Genomic DNA, 22,296 nt, shown 5'->3' on the forward strand with positions numbered 1-22,296 from the left:
AGTATTTTTCTGTATTTCAGCAACCAATTTTAGCCAATTAATCTGATAGTGACCAGCAACAGCAGAGGGTAAATTGTACACAGTAAACTCATACTGGCGTCTACTGAGCATTGTTTCTCTTCCTTAGTACTCAGTGTTTTTTATTATACCATGCTTAACCGTAAATCTTAGAATTTTAATACTAACCAATTAATCTTCTCTTCTTTCATTTAACAAGTAAAGTGATACACTGGCAACAAAAGCTCGGAGCCAGAAGCAGAGGCCAGCTCCACATATTACACATTCATTCCAAACATGATGTTGGGGCCACTCAGCAAATCTCCTAGAATTGATACAAACAGCAATACGTTTGTATGTAGAATACTAAACTGGCAAAAGTCATTGAATACACGTTCTTCTGATCCATTGCTTTTGCTGATATCTGTTCCCTCTGTAATTAAGGAACCGATTAAAACTTCAAAGAAAGGGGCTGAGAAGTCTAAATTGATGTTGACTTGAGATGCAAACAAAATTTTAAATTAATAGTTTCAGAAAGCAGAATTTGAACAATTTCTATCTGTAAAGATTTAGCTTTAGTTCAAGTTATTAAAATGGGTAAAACTTCCCATCCTATTGTATCTGCCGAGAAAAGGCACTGTGGTTAAGTATCTCCTTATAAATAGGACACACATCTGAATGGCAGACTGCTTAAAATCCACCCATATCAATCCCAAAGTCTAGTATGTTGCTTTTAGTAAAACAGAAATACACCTGCCACCCTACTGGAAAAGCTACACAGCTTCATTTAGACTGCCTAATGATATACACCTGGATTCCTTCATTCAACAGTCTTCCAGCATATAGTTACTCCCAGAAAATTCTCCTGGGCACACTGCTGCAAAGTATTTATGGAGATACCGGTGGCCATAGAAAGGATATGACCTTAGAAAGAATCAGGATAGGCTCGGTGGAGACAAGGGGAGGAGAGGTGAGGGAGTTTTTTCCTGATTTCTTCCCAGAAAGGTGCTCTGTTGCACACTCTACAACTTGAAGCACAAATTTGAATGTGATAACTTCATTTTCATCGTCCTCATATCGCAGGTGTAGCTGTATATATTAGATCTAAAACCTTGAAGAAATCTTCCAGACACAAATATATTTCCCCTCAGTAGGCAGCTTGAGAGGAATGTGCATTTTTAGTAATATTGAAAACTATAAACTTCAAATATTAACACTGGAAGGAAAGTTTCATGATGGGGAAAGGTCTGAATCACAAAAGCAAGACAGAGACCTCTGGAGCAACTCATGATAATCACAGTCACTACCACATGGGTCTGAAGTAGGGGATGAAAGGATGGAGGGATGGAAGACATAATTTCATGGTTAACTCTTACCCAAATTTAGGCAAAAGTTTCTCTCCTTAATGTGCTCTATACAGTACTGTTGAAATAGGTTCAGAATTTTCAGTATCATTTTTACTAAAGATTATGAAGTAAGAAAACCATGAGCACAGTCATGATAATGATCTCAGATAATTTTACTTTCAAGTGTGCACTGGACCAAGGATGACAGCTAGCTACATCTTGCCTGTCTTTTGCATTTCCTAGTTCTTGGCCCAATGCCGTCCTTAACCTCTGCTGCACGGAATAGCCTCATAGATATCCAGACCCAATGCCTGGTCCAAAGGGAAAGATAATACTCTTCTTCTAATCACTAGCGTCATCCTCTCATTTTCTAATTCTCGTCTAATGAGGCCCTCTTTCCCAGGAAGGTGGAACTGGAAACAAATCCAAATGGCGAGGATGGAGACATACCAGAAGACACGATATGAAGTGAAAGAAAATTCAGAATTGTCAGCAAATCGAAATTTGAATCCATAGAAGTGGATGAGCTCTAGGACTAAGCCCTGAGAATATTCAACATTTAAAGAGGAGGTGGAGGTGGAAGAGTTCCCAAAGGAGACAGAGAAGAAATGGCTGAAAGAGGCAGAAGGAAAACTAGGAGAGGATGGTGTTACAGGAGCCCAGAGAAAACAGCATCTCACTGCGTGGAACAGTTGGAAGGCCAGGGAGAATGGGAAGAGGAGATACCTCTGAAGCTAAGGCAATGCCGTCCAATTACATATTCGGCAATAATGGCAATAATCTATGTCTGCTGTGGTCAATTCAGCAGCCACGTGTTACTACTGAGCTCTTAAAATATGGCTAGTGAGAATGAGGACTGAATTTTTTATTTCATTTCATTTAGTTTAATCTAAATAGTCACACGTGGCTAGTGGCTGCTGTATTGGACAGTGTGGAGAGTCTAAGCAGACAGAGGGCAAACTAGCCTAGTAGCTAAAAGTATGAGCTTTGATCATCAAAAAGACAAGAGATCACAAGTGTTGGTGAGGATGTGAAGAAAAGGGAACCCTTGTACACTGTTGGTGAGAATGTAACCTGGTACAGCCAGTATGGAAACAGTATGGACATTCCTCAAAATATTAAAAGTAGAACTACCACACGATCCAGTAATCCCACTTCTGAGTATATATCCAAAAGAAATGAAAACAAGATCTCAAAGAGATATCTGCACTCCCATGTTCACTGCAGCATCATTCACAATAGCCAAGATATGGAAACAACCTAAGTATCTGTCAATGGATGAATGGATAAAGAAGATGTGGTGTGTACACACACACACACACACACACACACACACACACACACACAAGGACATTATTCAGCCATGAGAAAAGGAAATCATGCCATTTGCAACAACATGGATGCACCTTGAAGGCATGATGCTAAGTGAAATAAGTCAGAGAAAGACAAATACTGTATGATATCACTTATATGTGGAATCTAAAAAGCCAAACTCAGAGAAACAGAGAGTAGAATGGTGGCTACCAGAAGAAGGGACATGGAGGATTGGGGAGATACTGATCAAAGAGTTATAAACTTCCAGTCATAAGATGAACAAGTTCTGGGATTCTAATGTACAGCATGATGATCATAGTTAATAATATTGTATCATATACTTGCAAGTTGCTGAGAGAGTAGATCTTCAATGGTCTCACCACAAAAAAGAAATAGTAATTATGTAACATGATGGAAGTGTTAGCTAACACTATGGTAGTAATCATTTTACAATATATAAAAGTGTATAAAACCAACATTTTGTGTACCTTAAACTTACACAATATTATATGTCAATTATATCTCAATAAAGCTGAAAATATTTTAAAAATAAAAAAATTTAAAAGTATAAGCTTTGGACTCAGACATATCCCAGGTTCACGACATCTCCCCCACTTATGCTCTGTACATTTGGGGAAAGTTATGTCAACTCTATAGAGCTAAGATTCTTCACATGGAAAACAGGCATGATAAAACAATAGCATTGTTAAAAGCATAAAACAACATAATACAATACTGACACATGAAATGCAGGGATTTGGTGGATTAATTAGAGCCTGGTTAGTTAACCCACAAAGGCCCTCTGGAAGATTTAAACTTAGAGCGGGGCTTTTGAATACAGATTCATGAAGTTTATTGTTTTCCCTTTGGAGAGAATCATAGCCTAATCTTCCTCCTTCAGATAATGCGACAATTAAACTAGCCAAGGTAGTCAAGCTTTTTGTTGCATTTCTTATTATGCAGAAAAAATGCTGAAGTATTCTTTCATTAACCTATTCTTCTACTAAATAACTGAAATCCTTCACACTTTAGTTCATGATAGTTTCTTCTACCATTCTTAATTGTAATTCCGTCACCTCAAAGCCTTCTTTTCTCTAGGACAACTTATCTTACTAGCTTCCATCTTTTTGCTTACACTTTTAATCTAATTTATTAATATTGACCCTCAGTTGGAATTTAGCCTCAAGGCGTAATTTGACACTCAAAAAGGAGTCAAAGATTTTCCCCAAAAACATCTGCTAAAGCAACTCCATGTGTTGTAAATTTTGATTGCCTTGAATTGAATTCTTCCGAGCCTGGGTTTCAATCCTGAGTTTCCTTCCAAATGGTCACACATATAAAATATTTGCTGAGCTCACCAATGTCTTAAGTATATCTATCCACCAAGTTGTACAATTTAATTCAGTTAGCGTGGCATAAAGTGGTTTTTTATGTCAATGAAATAGCAATGTATACAACAAGCCCCAGTTAGAACCAAGACATCTGGGACCTGCATTCATCCAATCTAAAAAAGCCTATTAACAGTTTTGCTGCCTTGACAGCCATGGAGCCAAATAAAGATAAAAACACACTATGCTGGAAGCAGAAAATTATCCTAATCAAAATGTCACTTCTGAAAATATCTTTTTTTAAATGCCAATACTGTAAACAGAAATTTCCACAATGACAATTAAACATAATTAAATGCTAGATTTCTCTTCAAGCTTCTTTCATTCTCTACAACTTATTTTTCTGAACTGAAACTCAATTTCTCTTTCAAGTACATCTTGTTCCTGTCAGGGGAAAATGCAGCTAATATTTTTTAAATTTATCAAGTAAATTTAAAGGCATATTGGACTATATTTAAAAATCTCAAAGACTCTGAAGGTATTTTCTCTAACCATAGAGCCTGAGATTAATATACAACAAGACAAAGGGTGAGGTGTAGAAATATGCACCCATGGGGATCAGAAGGTACCCTGGCACAGCTGTATCTAAGACAGTAATTTGCTTTTTCTTAATTTCTAGAAAGTGGCCTACACTGGTCAGGTTTCTTTTTTTTTTTCTTTTTTCTGGATTTCTAATATGTGTTTCTTTGTTTAAACAGGAATCAGTGACATATGGACGGAATCATATAATGCTGCAAAGAGAAATGAAGGGAAGGTCCAAGCCATGGAAGCAATGGAAGGAAAGAGAAGAGATGAAATTGGATAGTCTCATCCACCAGAGGGCAGACAGCAGAAGCAAGAAGAACTACAATCTTGCAGCCTGTGGAACAAAAACCACATTCACAGAAAGATAGACAAGATGAAAAGGCAGAGAGCTATGTACCAGATGAAAGAACAAGATAAAACCCCAGAAAAACAACTAAAAGAAGTGGAGATAGGCAACCTTCCAGAAAAAGAATTCAGAATAATGATAGTGAAGATGATCCAGGACCTCGGAAAAAGAATGGAGGCAAAGATCGAGAAGATACAAGAAATGTTTAACAAAGACCTAGAAGAATTAAAGAACAAACAAACAGAGATGAACAATACAATAACTGAAATGAAAACTACACTAGAAGGAATCAATAGCAGAATAACTGAGGCAGAAGAACGGATAAGTGACCTGGAAGACAGAATGGTGGAATTCACTGCCATGGAACAGAATAAAGAAAAAAAAAATGAAAAGAAATGAAGACAGCCTAAGAGACCTCTGGGACAACATTAAACGCAACAACATTCACATTATAGGGGTCCCAGAAGGAGGAGAGAGAGAGAAAGAACCCGAGAAAATAGTTGAAGAGATTATAGTCGAAAACTTCCCTAACATGGGAAAGGAAATAGCCACAAAAGTCCAGGAAGCACACAGAGTCCCAGGCAGGATAAACCCAAGGAGAAACACGCCAAGACACATAGTAATCAAACTGATGAAAATTAAAGACACAGAAAAATTACTGAAAGCAACAACGGAAAAATGACAATAACATACAAGGGAACTCCCATAAGGTTAACAGCTGATTTCTCAGCAGAAACTCTACAAGCCAGAAGGGAGTAGCATGATATATTTAAAGGGATGAAAGGGAAGAACCTACAACCAAGATTACTCTAGGGAAGACCCTACAACCAAGATTACACTACCCGGCATGGATCTCATTCAGATTCAACAGAGAAATCAAAAGCTTTACAGACAAGCAAAAGCTAAGAGAATTCAGCACCACCAAACCAGTTCTACAACAAATGCTAAAGGAACTTCTCTAAGTGGGAAATACAAGAGAAGAAAAGGACCTACAAAAACAAACCCATAACAATTAAGAAAATGGTAATAGGAACATACATATCAATAATTACCTTAAGCGTGAATCGATTAAATGCTCCAACCAAAAGACACAGGCTCGCTGAATGGATACAAAAACAAGACCCATATATATGCTGTCAACAAGAGACCCACTTGAGACCTAGTAACACATACAGACTGGAAGTGAGGGGATGGAAAACTATATTCCATGAAAATGGAAATCAAAAGAAAGCTGGAGTAGCAATACTCATATCAGATTAAATAGACTTTAAAATAAAGAATGTTACAAGAGACAAAGGAGGACACTACATAATGATCATGGGATCAGTCCAAGAAGAAGATATAACAATTATCAATATACAGGCACCCAACATAGAAGCACCTCAATACATAAGGCAACTGCTAACACTTATAAAAGAGGAAATCAACAGTAACACAGTAATAGCAGGGGACTTTAACACCTCACTTACACCAATGGACAGATCATCTAAACAGAAAATTAATAAGGAAACACGAGCTTTAAATAACACAATAGACCAGATATATTTAATTGATATTTATAGGACATTCCATCCAAAAACAGCAGATTACACTTTCTTCTCAAGTGCACACAGAAATTCTCCAGGATAGATCACATCTTTGGTCATAAATCAAGCCTCAGTAAATTTAGGAAAATTGAAATCATATCAAGCATCTTTTCTGACCACAACGCTATGAGATTAGAAATCAATTACAGGGAAAAAAACGTAAAAAACACAAACACACGGAGGCTAAAAAATACGTTACTAAATAACCAAGAGATCACTGAAGAAATCAAAGAAGAAATCAAAATATACCTAGAGACAAATGACAATGAAAACACGACAATCCAAAACCTACGGGATGCAGCAAAAGCAGTTCTAAGAGGGAAGTTTATAGCTATACAATCCTACCTCAAGAAACAAGAAAAATCTCAAATAAACAATCTAACCTTACACCTAAAGGAACTAGAGAAAGAAGAATAAACAAAACCCAAAGTTAGTAGAAGGAAAGAAATCATAAAGATCAGAGCAGAAATAAATGAAATAGAGACAAAGAAAACAATAGCAAAGATTAATAAAACTAAAAGCTGGTTCTTTGAGAAGATAAACAAAATTGATAAACCATTAGCCAGACTCATCAAGAAAAAGAGGGAGAGGACTCAAATCAATAAAATAAGAAATGAAAAAGGAGAAGTTACAACAGACACCGCAGAAATACAAAGCATCCTAAGAGACTACTACAGGCAACTCTATGCCAATAAAATGGACAACCTGGAAGAAATGGACAAATTCTTAGAAAGGTATAACCTTCCAAGACTGAACCAGGAAGAAATAGAAAATATGAACAGACCAATCACAAGTAATGAAATTGAAACTGTGATTAAAAATCTTTCAACAAACAGAAGTCCAGGACCAGATGGTTTCACAGGTGAATCCTAACAAACATTTAGAGAAGAGCTAACACCCATCCTTCTCAAACTCTTCCAAAAAATTGCAGAGGAAGAACACTCCCAAACGCATTCTACGAGGCTACTACCACCCTGATACCAAAATCAGAGAAAGATGTCACAAAAAAAGAAAGTTACAGACCATTATCACTGATGAATATAGATGCAAAAATCCTCAACAAAATACTAGCAAACAGAATCCAACAACACATTAAAAGGATCATACACCATGATCAAGTGGGACTTATCCCAGGGATGCAAGGATTCTTCAATATATGCAAACCAATCAATGTGATACACCATATTAACAAATTGAAGAATAAAAACCATATGATCATCTCATTAGATGCAGAAAAAGCTTTTGACAAAATTCAACACCCATTTATGATAAAAACTCTCCAGAAAGTGGGCATAGAGGGAACCTACCTCAACATAATAAAGGCCATATATGACAAACCCACAGCAAACATCATTCTCAATGATGAAAAACTGAAACCATTTCCTCTAAGATCAGGAACAAGACAAGGATGTCCACTCTCACCACTATTATTCAACATAGTTTTGGAAGTCCTAGCCACGGCAATCAGAGAAGAAAAAGAAATAAAAGGAATACAAATTGGAAAAGAAGAAGTAAAACTGTCACTGTTTGCAGATTACATCATACTGTACACAGAGGAGTCTAAAAATGCCACCAGAAAACTACTAGAGCTAATCAATGAATTGGTAAAGTAGCAGGATACAAAATTAATGCACAGAAATCTCTGGCATTCCTATACACTAATGATGAAAAATCTGAGAGAGAAATTAAGGAAACACTCCCATTTACCACTGCAACAAAAAGAATCAAATACCTAGGAATAAACCTACCTAAGGAGACAAAAGACCTGTATGCAGAAAACTATAAGACACTGATGAAAGAAATTAAAGATGATACAAACAGATGGAGACATATACCATGTTCTTGGATTGGAAGAATCAATATTGTGAAAATGACTCTACTACCCAAAGCAATCTACAGATTCAATGCAATCCCTATCAACTACCAATGGGCATTTTTTCACAGAACTAGAACAAAAAATTTCACAGTTTGTTTGGAAACACAAAAGACCCCGAATAGCCAAAGCAATCTTGAGAAAGAAAAATGCAGCTGGAGGAATCAGGCTCCCAGATTTCAGACTATACTACAAAGCTACAGTAATCACGACAGTATGGTACTGGCACAAAAACAGAAATATAGCTCAATGGAACAGGATAGAAAGCCCTGAGATAAACCCACACACCTATGGTCAACTAATCTATGCCAAAGGAGGCAAGGATATACAGTGGAGAAAAGACAGTCTCTTCAATAAGTGGTGCTGGAAAACTGGACAGCTACATGTAATGAATGAAATTAGAACACTCCTTAACACCATTCACAAAAAATAAACTCAGAATGGATTAGAGACCTACATGTAAGACTGGACACTAAAACTCTTAGAGGAAAACATAGGAAGAACACTCTTTGACATAAATCACAACAAGATCTTTTTTGATCCACCTCCTAGAGTAATGGAAATAAAAGCAAAAATAAACCAAATGGGACCTAATGAAACTTAAAAGCTTTTGCAAAGCAAAGGAAACTATAAACAGACGAAAAGACAACCTCAGACTGGGAGAAAATATTTGCAAACGAATCAACGGACAAAGGATAATCTCCAAAATATATAAACAGCTCATGCAGCTCAATATTAAAAAAACAAACAAGCCAATCAAAAAATGGTCAGGGGCTTTCCTGGTGGCACAGTGGTTAAGAATCCGCCTGCCAATGCGGGGGACACAGGTTCGAGCCCTGGTCCGGGAAGATCCTACATGCCATGGAGCAAATAAGCCGGTGCGCCACAACTACTGAGTCTGCGCTCTAGAGCCCACGAGCCACCACTACGGAAGCCCGGAAGCCCGCGCACCTAGAGCCCGTGCTCCGCAACAAGAGAAGCCACCGCAGTGGAAGCCGGCGCACCGCAACGAAGAGTAGCCCCAGCTCCCTGCAACTAGAGAAAGCCCACGTGCAGCAACGAAGACCCAACGTAGCCATAAATAAATAAATAAATGTTCTTTAAAAAAGAAAAAAATGGTCAGAAGACCTAACTAGACATTTCTCCAAAGAAGACATACAGATGGCCAAGAAGCACATGAACAGCTGCTCAACATCACTAATTATTAGAGAAATGCAAATCAACACTACAATGAGGTATCACCTCACACCAGCCAGAATGGGCATCATCAGAAAATCTACAAACAACAATGCTGGAGAGGGTGTGGAGAAAAGGGAACCCTCTTGCACTGTTGGTGGAATGTAAATTGATACAGCCACTATGGAGAACAGTATGGAGTTTCCTTAAAAAACTAAAAATAGAATTACCATATGACCCAGCAATCCCACTCCTGGGCACATACCCAGAGAAAACCATAATACAGAAAGACACATGCACCCCAATGTTCATTGCAGCACTATTTACAATAGCCAGGTCATGGAAGCAACCTAAATGCCCATCGACAGAGGAATGGATAAAGAAGATGTGTCCATATATACAATGGATATTACTCAGCCATAAAAGGAACGAAATTGGGTCATTTGTAGAGACGTGGATGGATCTAGAGACTGTCATACAGAGTGAAGTAAGTCAGAAAGAGAAAAACAAAATATCGTATATTAACACATATATGTGGAACCCTAGAAAATGGTACAGATGAACCGGTTTGCAGGGCAGAAACAGAGACACAGATGTAGAGAAGGAACATATGGACACCAAGGGGGAAAGTGGCGGGGGTGTGTGTGTGTGATGAATTGGGAGATTGGGATTGACATGTATACGCTAATATGTATAAAATGGATAACTAATAAGAACCTGCTGTATAAAAAAAAAAAGAATAGATGAATTTGCAGCAATGGAAAGAGTAGGAGCAAAGTCAGAAAGAAAAGCAAGAGTTGCAACAATGGTTAAAATGATATTCCAATAAATGTTATCTAAGCCAGTGCTGCCATGAAGGAGGGCAGGCAGAGATAGATGAGATAAACTTCATGCTTGGTTAATTTGCCTGTAAGGATGTGAAAACTATATTAGACCTTCTCCCTTTGTGGGGAAGGAAACAGATTCTTCCTGGAGTTTTATTCAGAAGACAGTCTGATTCTTGCCACCAGGAATGGGACTGGGTTTGGGATTGACAGCTAAAGTAATGCTGGGGACTTCCCTGGTGGTGCAGTGGTCAAGAATCCGCCTGCCAATGCAGAGGACACAGGTTCGAGCCCTGGTCCGGGAGGATCCCACATGCCTCGGTGCAACTAAGCCCGTGCGTCACAACTACTGAGCCTGTGCTCTAGAGCCCACGAGCCACAACTACTGAAGCCCATGGGCCTAGAGCCTGTGCTCTGCAACAAGAGAAGCCACCACACTGAGAAGCCCGTGCACTGCAACGAAGAGTAGCCCCCCCTCACCGCAACTAGAGAAACATACGCAGCAGTGAAGACCCAATGCAGCCAAAATAAATAAATAAATAAAAATTTAATATCTACTTCTAGATACAAGACATGACATAGTATATGAACTGATACCTATTGTCTACAGATTACTGATGCTCACACATCCTTCACTGTAGAGCAGTCCTCTCTCCCTCTGGATAGACTGTCCTGTACTATTGGGAGTGCACAGAGGAATGGTATAGAAAGCACAGGCCCTATTCAGACCAGTCACACACATCAGTCCACTTTTTTAAGTTTTTTTTTTTTTTTTTTTTTTGACTGCACGGCATGTGGGATCTTATTTCCCCAACCAGGGATCGAACCTGTGGCTCCTGCATTGGAAGCACGGAGACTTAACTACTGGATCACCAGGGAAGTCCCAGTCCACTTTTTTATCCTATGCACTTTAGTGCTGTAAAATTCCCTCTCCGCACTGCTTGAGCTGTGTCTCATAAATTTTGACATACCTTCCTTTTCATTGTCAGATGGGTTTTTATTTCCTTGTGATTTCTTCTTTGACAAGTAGATTATGTAGAAGTGTGTTGCACAGTTTCCCAGTGTTTTGGGAATCTTCCTGTGTTCCTTCTATTACTGATTTCTAGTTTCATCCCACTGTGATGGAGAAAACACCTTGTATGTTTTCAATTGAGGATAGTTTCGTGGTTCAGGGAATGGTCTATCTCTGTATGCATTCCATGCCACTTGAAAAGAATGCGCATTCTGCTACTGTTGCATGGAGTGGTCTACAAATGTCAACTAGACCCTGTTGTCTGATGGGCTGTTGAGTTCTTCTATGGTGTTTCTGAATTTCTGCCTAGTTGTTCTCTCAGTTGTCAAGAGAGGGGTTTTGAAGTCTTGAACTATAATTACAGATTTGTCTATTTCTCTTCTTAGTTCTATCAGTTTCTGCTTCACACATTTTGCAGCTCTGCTGCTCGTGCATACACACTCAGGATTGCTCTTTTTCTTGGTGGGTTGACCCTTCTATTATTACAAAATGACAATTCCTGTCTCTGATAATTTTCTATCCTCTGAAGTCTACTTTATCTGACGTTTACATAGCCACTCCTGCTTTCTTTTGATGTTTGCATAATATTTTTTCCATTCTTTTACTTTTATCCTGCCTATATCTTTGTATTTGAAGTGAGTTTCTTAGTTGGGTCATGTTTTTTAATCCACTCTGACAATCTCTTTTAACTGGTATACTTAGACCATTGCATTTAATTGAATTAGTGACATATTAGGGCTAAAGTTTGCCATGTTATTTTTTTTTTTTTTTCTGTTTGTTCTCTCTGTTTTATTTTTTCTTTTTCCTATTCCTGTGGGTTACTTGAACATTTTTTTAAATTCCATTTTTATTTATCTATCGCTTTTGAGGGCATCTTTTTGTATAGTTTTTTTAGTGCTTACTCTAGGTATTATATTATACATATACAATCAGTCAACAGGTATTGTCATTTTACCAGTTCAAGTGAAGTATAGAAACCTTACCTTCTTTGCACCTCTTTACCCTTCCTTGATTGTAATACAGTTTTCTTAAGTACTTCCTCTACATACTTTTAGAACCTCATATGACATTGTTATAATTGTGCTTCAACCATGACATAATTTAGAAAATTCAAGAGGAGAAGGAAAACGTATTATATTTACTCATATTTTTGCTCTCTCCATGTTCTTTCTTCCTTCCTGATGTTCTAAACTTCCTTCTTCTTTCATCATTTCCTTTCTGTTTAGAGAACTTCCTTTAGCCATACTTTTAGGGAAGGCCTGCTGGTGACAAATTCTCTTGATTCCCCTTTCATTTGTGAAGGATATTTTCTCTAATGGAATCCTGGGTTCTTTTTTTTCAGCACTTGAAAAATATTGTGCCACTTCCCTTGGACCTCCATGGGCTGATGAGAAATCTGGTGTCATTCTAATTGCTTTTTCCTCTATAGGTATAATGTTGCATTTCTCTGGCAGCTTTCAAGATTTTTCTTGTCTTTCTTCCCCAGAAATTTAATTTTGATGTGTCTTGGCACGGATTTCATGGCAGGGGTGGCCTTGTTACCACTGGACCACAAGTCCTGAGTCTTCTCTAGGCCTCTTCTGACACAACCCCAATGGGGAGGGAGAGGAATGCCTTATTACTGTCAGGGGTGGGAGGAGGCCAGGCTCTCCACATGGTCTCCACTGACATTGGCCTCAGATCGGGGGTAAGAGTGAGGCAACAATGTAAAATCAAATTAAAACCACAATGAGATATCACACAAACCAGTTAGAACGGCTATTATTAAAAAGACAGATGATATCAAGTTTGGGTGAGAATAGTGAACAACTGAAACTCTCACACACTGTTGGCAGGAATGTAAAATTTTACAAGCTTCAAAACTAGTGGCTAATGTCTTAAAAAGTTAAACATACACCTACCATATGATCCATCCAACCTATTCCAGGTCCCCAAGAGAAACAAAAGTATAAATCCATACGAAATACTAATTCAGCAATAAAAAGAAGTAAACTACTGATACATGATGCAACATGGGCGAATTGCAAAATAATGATGTCAAGTACAAAATGATATACACCTTCCCCCAAAAAAGGAGCATAGAGTATGATTCTATTTATACAAAACTCTAGAAATGGAAAGCCAACCTTAGTGACAAAAAGGAGATCAGTGGTTGCTTGGGGATGTGGAAGAAGTAAGGAAGGGTAGGAGGGAGGTATTACAAAGAGGCATTCCAGACAGCAGGAAGGAGGGCAGGCATATGAGAAGATGTCCCAGCTGAGTCCATGTATTTTAGGTACCTTCCAGGAAATTGCAAACATTTTCACTACATATCATTGACTCTATGACACTTGATCATATGTAGGTGCAAAGGAGATGCCACCACTCATAAACAAACAGAAACAGTATCTCTGCCTCAGCACCCTTTCTTGTGTTCCAGCAATCTTATGCATTTATTTTTTTAATATTTTTGCTGATATTTCAATAAATTTTGAGAGGGAGTAGAGGAAAATGCATATGCTTAATTAACCAGAATTGTAAATTTTCTTTACTCAGAATTTTAGTTTATTATTCATTGGTTGCCATGTATAAATCATTGATAACAATTCTTAACTACACATACATAATTTAATGTTTAAAGAAACCCCATGGATGAATTATTTTGTAAATACTCATTTCCTAGATGTCCTTTTCTATTTTTAATATTTTTTAAAATTTTGAAATAATTTTAAACTTACAGAAAAAGTATGGGAACAACACAAAGAACTCCATATACTCTTCACCTAGAGACCCCATTCAAGTTTCGCCAACTTTCCCAAAAATGTCCTTCATAGCAAAAGTATCAACTCTAGAACCATATTTTGCACTTACTTGTCACGTCTCTTCAGTCTGAGACCTCCCTTGACCTTCACGATCTTAAATTTTTTAAGACTCCAGATAAGCAGAATTTCCCCATCAAGCTAATCAGATATTTTCCCGTTATTCAATTCAAGTCATGCATGATTGGCAGGAATATTACAGAAGCGATGCCATGTTGTTTTAAATGCATCCTAACAGGGGGCATAACACTTGAGTAAAGTAATGTCTGCCAGGTTTCTTCACTACAGAGTTACTTTTTTTCCTTTATAATTAACATCTATTTTGTGGAAAGATACTAGAGATTATGTAACATCTCATTCCTCATCCAACTTTCACCCATTAGTTTTAGCATTGATTAATGTTTCTTGCCCGAATTATTACTAAGACGGTTGCCAAGTAGTGATTTTCTAATTCCATCATCCCTTCCAGTTTTATTAATTGGCATTGTACTTACGATAAAGTAAAGCTTTCTCTTCTCCCTGTAAATTGAACACATTCATGTGTCCCATGAATGTGTGGAATAAAATATTCCTATTTTATACAGTAAGATAATGTTACTGTCATTCTTTATTTTGCTTCTTAAATTGTCCCAGATTTAGTTAATAGGAGCCTCTTCAAGCTGGCTTCTATGTCCTTTGGACATGTTCCTATCATTCTTTGACCACTTCCTTACATTTTATCGTAATAAGATGTTCCAGGTTCTGGGGCTTCCCTGGTGGCGCAGTGGTTGAGAGTCTGCCTGCCAATGCAGGGGACACGGGTTCGAGCCCTGGTCTGGGAAGATCCCACATGCCGTGGAGCAACTAGGCCCGTGAGCCACAGCTACTGAGCCTGCGCGTCTGGAGCCTGTGCTCCGCAACAAGAGGGGCCGCGACAGTGAAAGGCCCGCGCACCTCCATGAAGAGTGGCCCCCGCTTGCCACAACTAGAGAAAGCCCTCGCATAGAAACGAAGACCCAACACAGCCAAAAAATAAATAAATAAATAAATAAATAAATAAGTCAGGAGCTCTTAAAAAAAAAAAGATGTTCCAGGTTCATCTTGTATTTCCCAGTGCCAAGCCTTGAATGAACCATTTCTCCAAGGATACCTGGTTCCACTTAATGGGGAATATCATTTAGAACACAAAATCTGGTTGCTACGGTTGACCATGCATTGGATGAGTCCACCTCATAACATATATGCCAAATCAGTTAACACAAATTCAGACTACGTGAGTAGAGGTACTTTGAACTAAACACAGAAGGTTGTAAAGTGATTCCATTCTACTTGGAGTGGGTCAGACCACATTTGGGAAAATGCAGTGAACTTAGTTTGCCACATCTTCAATAGACAGAGATTTAAAAATTCTATGGAGATTGTATGAAGACCGCATTATTCTGCTTTTTAAAAACTGACGTATAGTTGATTTATAATGTTGTGTTAGTTTCAGGTATACAGCAAAGTGATTCATATATATTTATCAAGATATAATCTTTTTCAGATTCTTTTCCATTATGGGTTATTATAAGATATTAAGTATAGTTCCCTGTGGTATAACTTGTTGTTTATCTATTTTATATATAGTGGTGTGTATCTGTTAATCCCAAACTCCTAATTTATCCCTCCCTCCCCCCCTTTCCCCTTTGGTAACCATAAATTTGTTTTCTACGTCTGTCGGTCTGTTTCTGTTTTGTAAGTAAGTTCATTTGTATCAATTTTTAGATTCCACATATAAGTGATATCATATGGTGCAGGATTTCCCACTCTTGTGAGTGTGACTAGGCCCGAACCAAGACATATGGCTGCCGTGAGCACCATTCCAACCCATAATTTTCAAATAATTATTCTATTTAACAAGATGAGAGAAACTGAAAATTGTATACTTCTTTGTATTAAAAATAATGAATTTATTGCAACGTTTCATATCATATAACCTCCTGGGAATTAAGTTAAACTGCTTACAGTATAAACAAAGTAGATGGCTTGATCCTAATAAGCAACAGAATTTCTGATCACCAAGTTCTTTGACTGTTAGGTGCTTAGCCCTAGGCTTTGAGATCAGTCTTATGTTTGCCCCATGCATCTTACCTACGTATGTTGCAAAGATACTCTACTTTGGTGGGAGCCAAACCATTTCACATCTTGCCAGTTAAGTGAGGAGCTATGTGTGAAATCTATATTAAGATTATAGTTCTAACTTATTGTAGCAACATCAAGCATTCCTTATAGATTGATGCCAGACTGCTGACTACTTGCCTGCCCTGAGCAAGCCAATGAGAGCACAAAAAGTATTATATCTTACAAACATTTCAAAGAGTTTGTGGAATCTAAGTCATTATTACCATTTTCACCTTATAGCTTCATACTATTTAATTAAAATATCATTACCCAAGACTCTAATGCAACGATTTCTAGGCATGGTTTTGTAATGCCTCAAAATATCTTCAAACATAGTTAAAGGTAGTATAAATGCATACTTCTAAATCACCTGGAAACGATTAATTTCACTCTAAAGTAGTTTTTGAAACACCATATTGTGTGCAGCACTTTTATAAGCTTCTCAAATGATAAAATGTTAGAAATAAATAAATAAAGTAAGAAATAAACTAAGTAAACTGTACAGGTTTTAAAAAAAATGAGATATAAGTATTCTCAATACCAGTATATGTTACCTTTGCTACTGTTTTAAATAAAATTCATGTGCTGTCTCTAAAGTGCCTCACTTCAGTGAGTTTTCTTAAAACAGACCAAGCTAACAAAATCTGTAAAGGGAACATATTGTCAGGTTTTACATATTTTCAAAACTAAAGTAAGCCTATGTCACTAACACCAGTGCCTCAGCACAAAAGAAAATCACCACAAAGCCCAGATAATAAAATTTGGCATCACCTATTTCAATTTGTAATTGGTAAATGGAGATTTTAGCTTATGTCACTGTTTCTTATAATGTGGCCCAGGAATTAAATATATGACCATCATTTGTGCTACTTCTTACTAAATTCAGATTCCTAGGCTCCTCTTCTGATCTCTTGAAGCAATTTTTTTGAGAACTATTAACCAAAGGCCTGGGAGCTTTGAGGAGAATGATAGATCAATATGTCCATTTTACACTAGTTCCACTGGTTTTCAAGTATGAGGAGACTTTCCAGTTTTGTAAAGTACATGTAATTCTACTCTCTCATGATCAAAACTGTTGCGTAAGGACTTGATTTCAGTAGAAGAGAACTTATCCATTTTCTCCCTTTAATTACTTAAAGTGCACATCAACCCTTAAAAATTAACTACTCATCACTGCAATCCAAGCTAATGGGGATGTATGTAATATGTTACCCCCAAACAATGAATAAAATACAAAACATATACTTTTGTCCTTGTTTGTTTTTTAGTGAGGAGGTCTAATGATTTTATGAGACAATTCTGCCATCCCTTAAGATTCAGCAGTGGAACTAGCTAGTGAGCATTTGAAAAAGTGAGCATTTAAAACCAAGTTGGATTTATTTCCTAATTATGTATATAGAAAGTTTACATACATTCCAAACTCTATTACTGTCACTTGGAGAGAATCTTGGGAATTATAAAAGTCAGCAAATGAGAATAGCATCTATTAAAAATTCATTTATTCTCCCTAGGAAAATGTACTTATATTCTAGAGAAGAAACCCTCTACATGTATTTATTTTATGTTTCTTTTGATACAATTAACACACTGTGCCACAGAGGGTTATTATATTTCTCCTTTAAATACAGTGTATAGTCTCTAATCTTTACACTAAAGGCAAGGAAAGGAATTCTAGTAGCTCCAGCAATTCTACTCTGCTTTTGTATATGGACTTCCTTTGCTAACACTTTTTGCAAAAACAAGAATCAAGACATACATTGTAGGACTTTATGACTATACAACAGTGATTTTCAGTTGAAATAATGGTCATATCTCTCAAGACAGTACATGGTTAACTTAAAAGTTGGTCAGAAAAACAAGGGATTTTGCAAATCTTGGTTATGTGAAACCCGTTATGATCACACCCTTGTCCGCTCCCTTTCTGTGCTGGGACATTAATTCGCAGTCTTATTTTCTCTGCAGTTATCATTCTCCTCTCTTCAGTCCTGGAGAAGGTGTTTCAACCTCTGCTATCTCTTCCTCCTGCCGCGTTTCAGCCTTAAGACACCGCGGTCATGTAAACCCCCAAGTATGACCACAACGGTTTTTTTTGGGGGGGCGGGGATCTCGACCCTCCCACGTCCTCTCGCAGCGGGTCGGTGCCCAGCTGGACGGTTGGACCGGAAAGGAGGGGACCGTGGGCGTCCCTCCCCGCTGGCCTCTGCAGCTGCCCAGCGCCCTGGCAACCGGAGGGACGCTTTGCCGGTGCCTGCTTTCAGTCTCCCGTTCTCATTTTCTCCTATTCTCCCGCTTTTCCATTCTCCTACTGTATTTTTGTCATCAATTCTTTGATGGCGAGAGAAAACAGCTCAGAGCTGTCTCCTTCCCATAAATACGCGTGTGCTTTTCCCGAACCTTTCTCTGCCCCCTCTCTCCCCCTAACACAGGTAGGGGGGCCGCAAGGCAAAGGATTCTCCTTTCATCCAGAGACCAGTGTCAGCGCCTCAGCTTGACAATTTCATTCCACACGCCCGCACCTCCCGAAGCCTACTTCCTACCAGTTCAGTTTTCTCCCAGGTAACCTTATTCCATCCCATTGCTAAGCACTTCCTCCACCTTCTTCGGGTTCTACTACTGCCTACATTTGGGGGGAAACGCGCAAGACAGTGTGAATTCCAGGAAGAAAGTGAGCGTGTGTAAGCCTGAGTGTGGGCACCCGTCTGTCTCAGCCTGTCCGGGCCCCGTGCATGTGGTTGCAAGGGGCAGGGCAGTCAGACACCTCAAACTTGCCCTGCCAGGATAAGGCTTGTCCCTCCAGAGCTTACCTGTCCGCGCCCAGGTAACCGAAGAAGCGCCCGCGCGGCCGCGTTCCAGGACACCTGGCCCGGACAGAGAGAGAGAACTGGGGCCACAGGGGCGCCCCTCCCGCGCAGCTCTTCGGTCTCCCTCCTTCCCTCCGGGGTGTCCTGAACCCCCCAAAGACAAACGGGACCGCCCGCACCCGCAGCGCCTTACCTCAAACAGGGGACCGATCTTGTTCCTCTCCAGGTAAGCCTGGATCCGGGATTGCTGATGAGAGGCCATGGAGAGACCGATGGGCCGCGGAGAGTGCGGGAGACCGCGCGGCCGTGCGCCTCTGCCCGGGGACACCCCTGCTTTCCCCTGGACCGGGGCCGGGACAGGAGCTCGGGAGCCTGGGCTCCCCCGGCGCGGCGCGGCGCGGCGAGCTCGGCTCCCGGCGCGGGCGTGGGCTGCAGCCGCTGGAGCCGCGAGCGCGTGGGGCGCCGAGAGCCGGAAGCCGGGGCGCGGCACCGCCAACTCAGACAACTCGGAGGCGAGGGGAGCTCTCATTCATCGCGCTCTCCTCCTCCCCCAGCCCCACGGCTCTCCGCGGCGCCCGCGCGGGGGCACCTGGAGCAGAGGTTCCAGGTTCCTTTCTCTCTGGGCTGCAGCGGCGGGAATCAGGGGGCGGGAGGCGAGCCGGGAGGCGCGGCTCTGCCTAGAACGGCGCCGGGGGGCGCCCTCGGGCGGGCCGGGGCTGCGGGGCTCGAACTCGCGGGGAGCGTGCGTGTGCGTGCGTGTCCGCGCCGACGGTGGGTGCCCGCTCTCCCGGGTTACGGGAACACCCGCCCGGGCTTCTCCCCAGTCTCTGCTCGCCCTGCCCGCTGCTCCCTAGCGACAGCGCCGCTCCGAAAGCCAATGGTGAAGGTGCTTCTTTCAAAGTGCACGTAAATCTGGCGCTTGTTGGCTACTCCTCGGCAGCTACAAAGGCAGTTCGAAAGGGGGTCGTCCCCACCGCCCCTTCTGAGCCTCTCCTCGCACCTCTTGCGCTGCCCCCGCTAGCTCAGGGTCCGAGATGGGGAGCGTTGTGAGAAGGTGCGTGAGCCTGAGGGTCTGCCACGAACATGAAGTTGCCTTCCTTCAGGCGGTCTGGCTTGGCTTGGAGCAAGTCGACGGGCTGAGAATTCAGCTGGAAACTCCCAAGGTGCAGACGACCAAGAGGCTGGGGCAAACCTTTAGCTTTTGACAGGAAGAAGAGTTGGAAGCGAGCCAGCCCTCCCTCCCAGTTTGCCTTCCTAACCCTCATATAATCATGTGGATTACAACCCACACATAATTATGGCTATATATCTATAGCTACATCTCAAATACTACGCTAGTGCACTTCACGATAGATGCTTTCCTATAGATGCTTCTTGAGCTCCTCACATTTAGCCAGTAACTTTTATTATGCAGCAGTTTCCGAGGGAAGATCTCCAGACAGCAGAGGTTCCTTCACAAGCTCTTTCTTGTGGAAAAACAAAAAACAAAAAAAACAATCATTGAGGCCTCCAATGACAAGTTCCCTGTCTCCTAACCATGATGTGCTATCAAAATTAAAAGATTTGTATTAGTAAACATGAAAGTTAGAATGAAGGGAGCAGTTATCCTAAAGCAGACTGCAACAGTGTAGATTTCCTTTTCTTTTGCCATTTTCTGGATTTCTGTAATTCATAATATCTTTATTGGTGTCGGTGTTTTTCCTTTTTTTTTTTTTTGATAAATTTATTTATTTATTTATCTTGGCTGCATTGGGTCTTCATTGCTGTGCGCAGGCTTTCTCTAGTTGTGGTGAACGGGGGCTACTCTTCGTTGTAGGTTGCAGAGCACGGGCTCTAGGCGCGCACCCTAGAGCACAGGCTCAGTAGTTGTGGCTCACGGGCGTAGTTGCTGCGCGGCATGTGGGATCTTCCCGGGTCAGGGCTCGAACCCGTGTCCCCTGCATTGGCAGGCAGATTCTTAACCACTGCGCCACCAGGGAAGTCCCAGTGTTTTTTCATCTGTATTTTAAATGAACTACTTAAATAGAAACATGCACTAGTTAAGAATGGAATATCCCCAAAAGTACTGTTAATTCTATTTAATAATTCAGATTATTATTCTGCCAGAATACCTAACAGCATAACCATCACTGATAACCTGAAATAGACACGATTTGGATTGGAAAGATGCCCAAGTTAATACTTTTACAATAAGACTCAGGTGATCTGCCCAGGGAGAGCTAAACTGAATAGCAGTGAGGTGCCCAGGGTTCTCACATATTTTCCGTTGTGGATCAAAGGCATACTTACTTATATATTTTTTAATATGTTCAGGAGAAATTAAATATATAGAGTGAATATCAACATTTTTATTTGTTATTAGGTATGGTACACAGCCATCTATGACTCAGCTAAAAAGGCATTTTTGACACCACACATAGCACTGGAGAATCAGAACAGTACCTTATTCTAAGAGAAATGAGGAAGACGCTTCTTTAAATCAGACTATTAACCTACTTATTAAGCCTTCACCATACTCAGAGCACTGCACCTAGGGCCTTGAATGGAAAAGACAAAGCTTTGCTGGCAAAATACTTAAGTAGTAAAGGGAAGAACATGAAGAAATATACATTTATGTATATATGTATATCAAAACACTGGACATCCCCAAATTACATTTTTAAAATTCAGGAAATATTTCAGAAGTTTTTCAAGGCCTACCTTAAATACCGTCTCCTCCACAAAGCATTTCTTGGTTCTTTCCATTTATCCCCAAACCTGACTTCATTACTAAAATAAATATTTATTGCACAGACTCTCCATGGCAGACATTACGTTAGGAGTGAGGATTCAAAGGTGAAGGGCCTTGTCTTTGTTCTCAGGTGTTCAGTCTTTTTGAGGCAATTGGCATATACACGAATAATGACATTATAATGCATGGTGCTAACACAGATAAATAAAACATGCTGTGTGCATATCGAAGGATGAAAATATGACCTGTGCCCGGATCATCAAGGAACGCACCATAAAGGAGATTGTGTTTGAGCAAACTGTCAAAGGAAGAGTAAAATTTTAAAGTTTTCCAGATAGCATTCGTGGAGTGAGGATGGGGATAACGTTGCAGGCTTCGGCATTAAAAAAAATAGCATATGCAAAGGCCCAGAGGCACAAAACAGCCTGGTGATTAGAGAA

At 40.0% G+C, this 22,296-nt stretch overlaps 1 protein-coding gene across 2 annotated transcripts in view; it reads right to left on the minus strand.

Annotated features, from left to right (window-relative positions):
* Nucleotides 1-19,864, minus strand: part of C17H8orf34 (chromosome 17 C8orf34 homolog) — a 338,603-nt gene extending 318,739 nt beyond the window's left edge. The window contains exon 1 of one of the 2 annotated variants that reach the window (XM_036830419.1): nt 19,319-19,864. In XM_036830419.1, the coding sequence (XP_036686314.1) occupies nt 19,319-19,654 (336 nt within the window). In that variant the 5' untranslated portion in view covers nt 19,655-19,864. The remainder of the gene's footprint in view (nt 1-19,318) is intronic. The other variant, XM_036830420.1, reaches the window with a different exon arrangement.
* Between the last annotated feature and the right edge of the window lie 2,432 nt (nt 19,865-22,296).

The sequence above is a fragment of the Balaenoptera musculus genome, chromosome 17, assembly GCF_009873245.2.
Source record: "Balaenoptera musculus isolate JJ_BM4_2016_0621 chromosome 17, mBalMus1.pri.v3, whole genome shotgun sequence".
NCBI classification, from domain to species: Eukaryota; Metazoa; Chordata; class Mammalia; order Artiodactyla; family Balaenopteridae; genus Balaenoptera; species Balaenoptera musculus.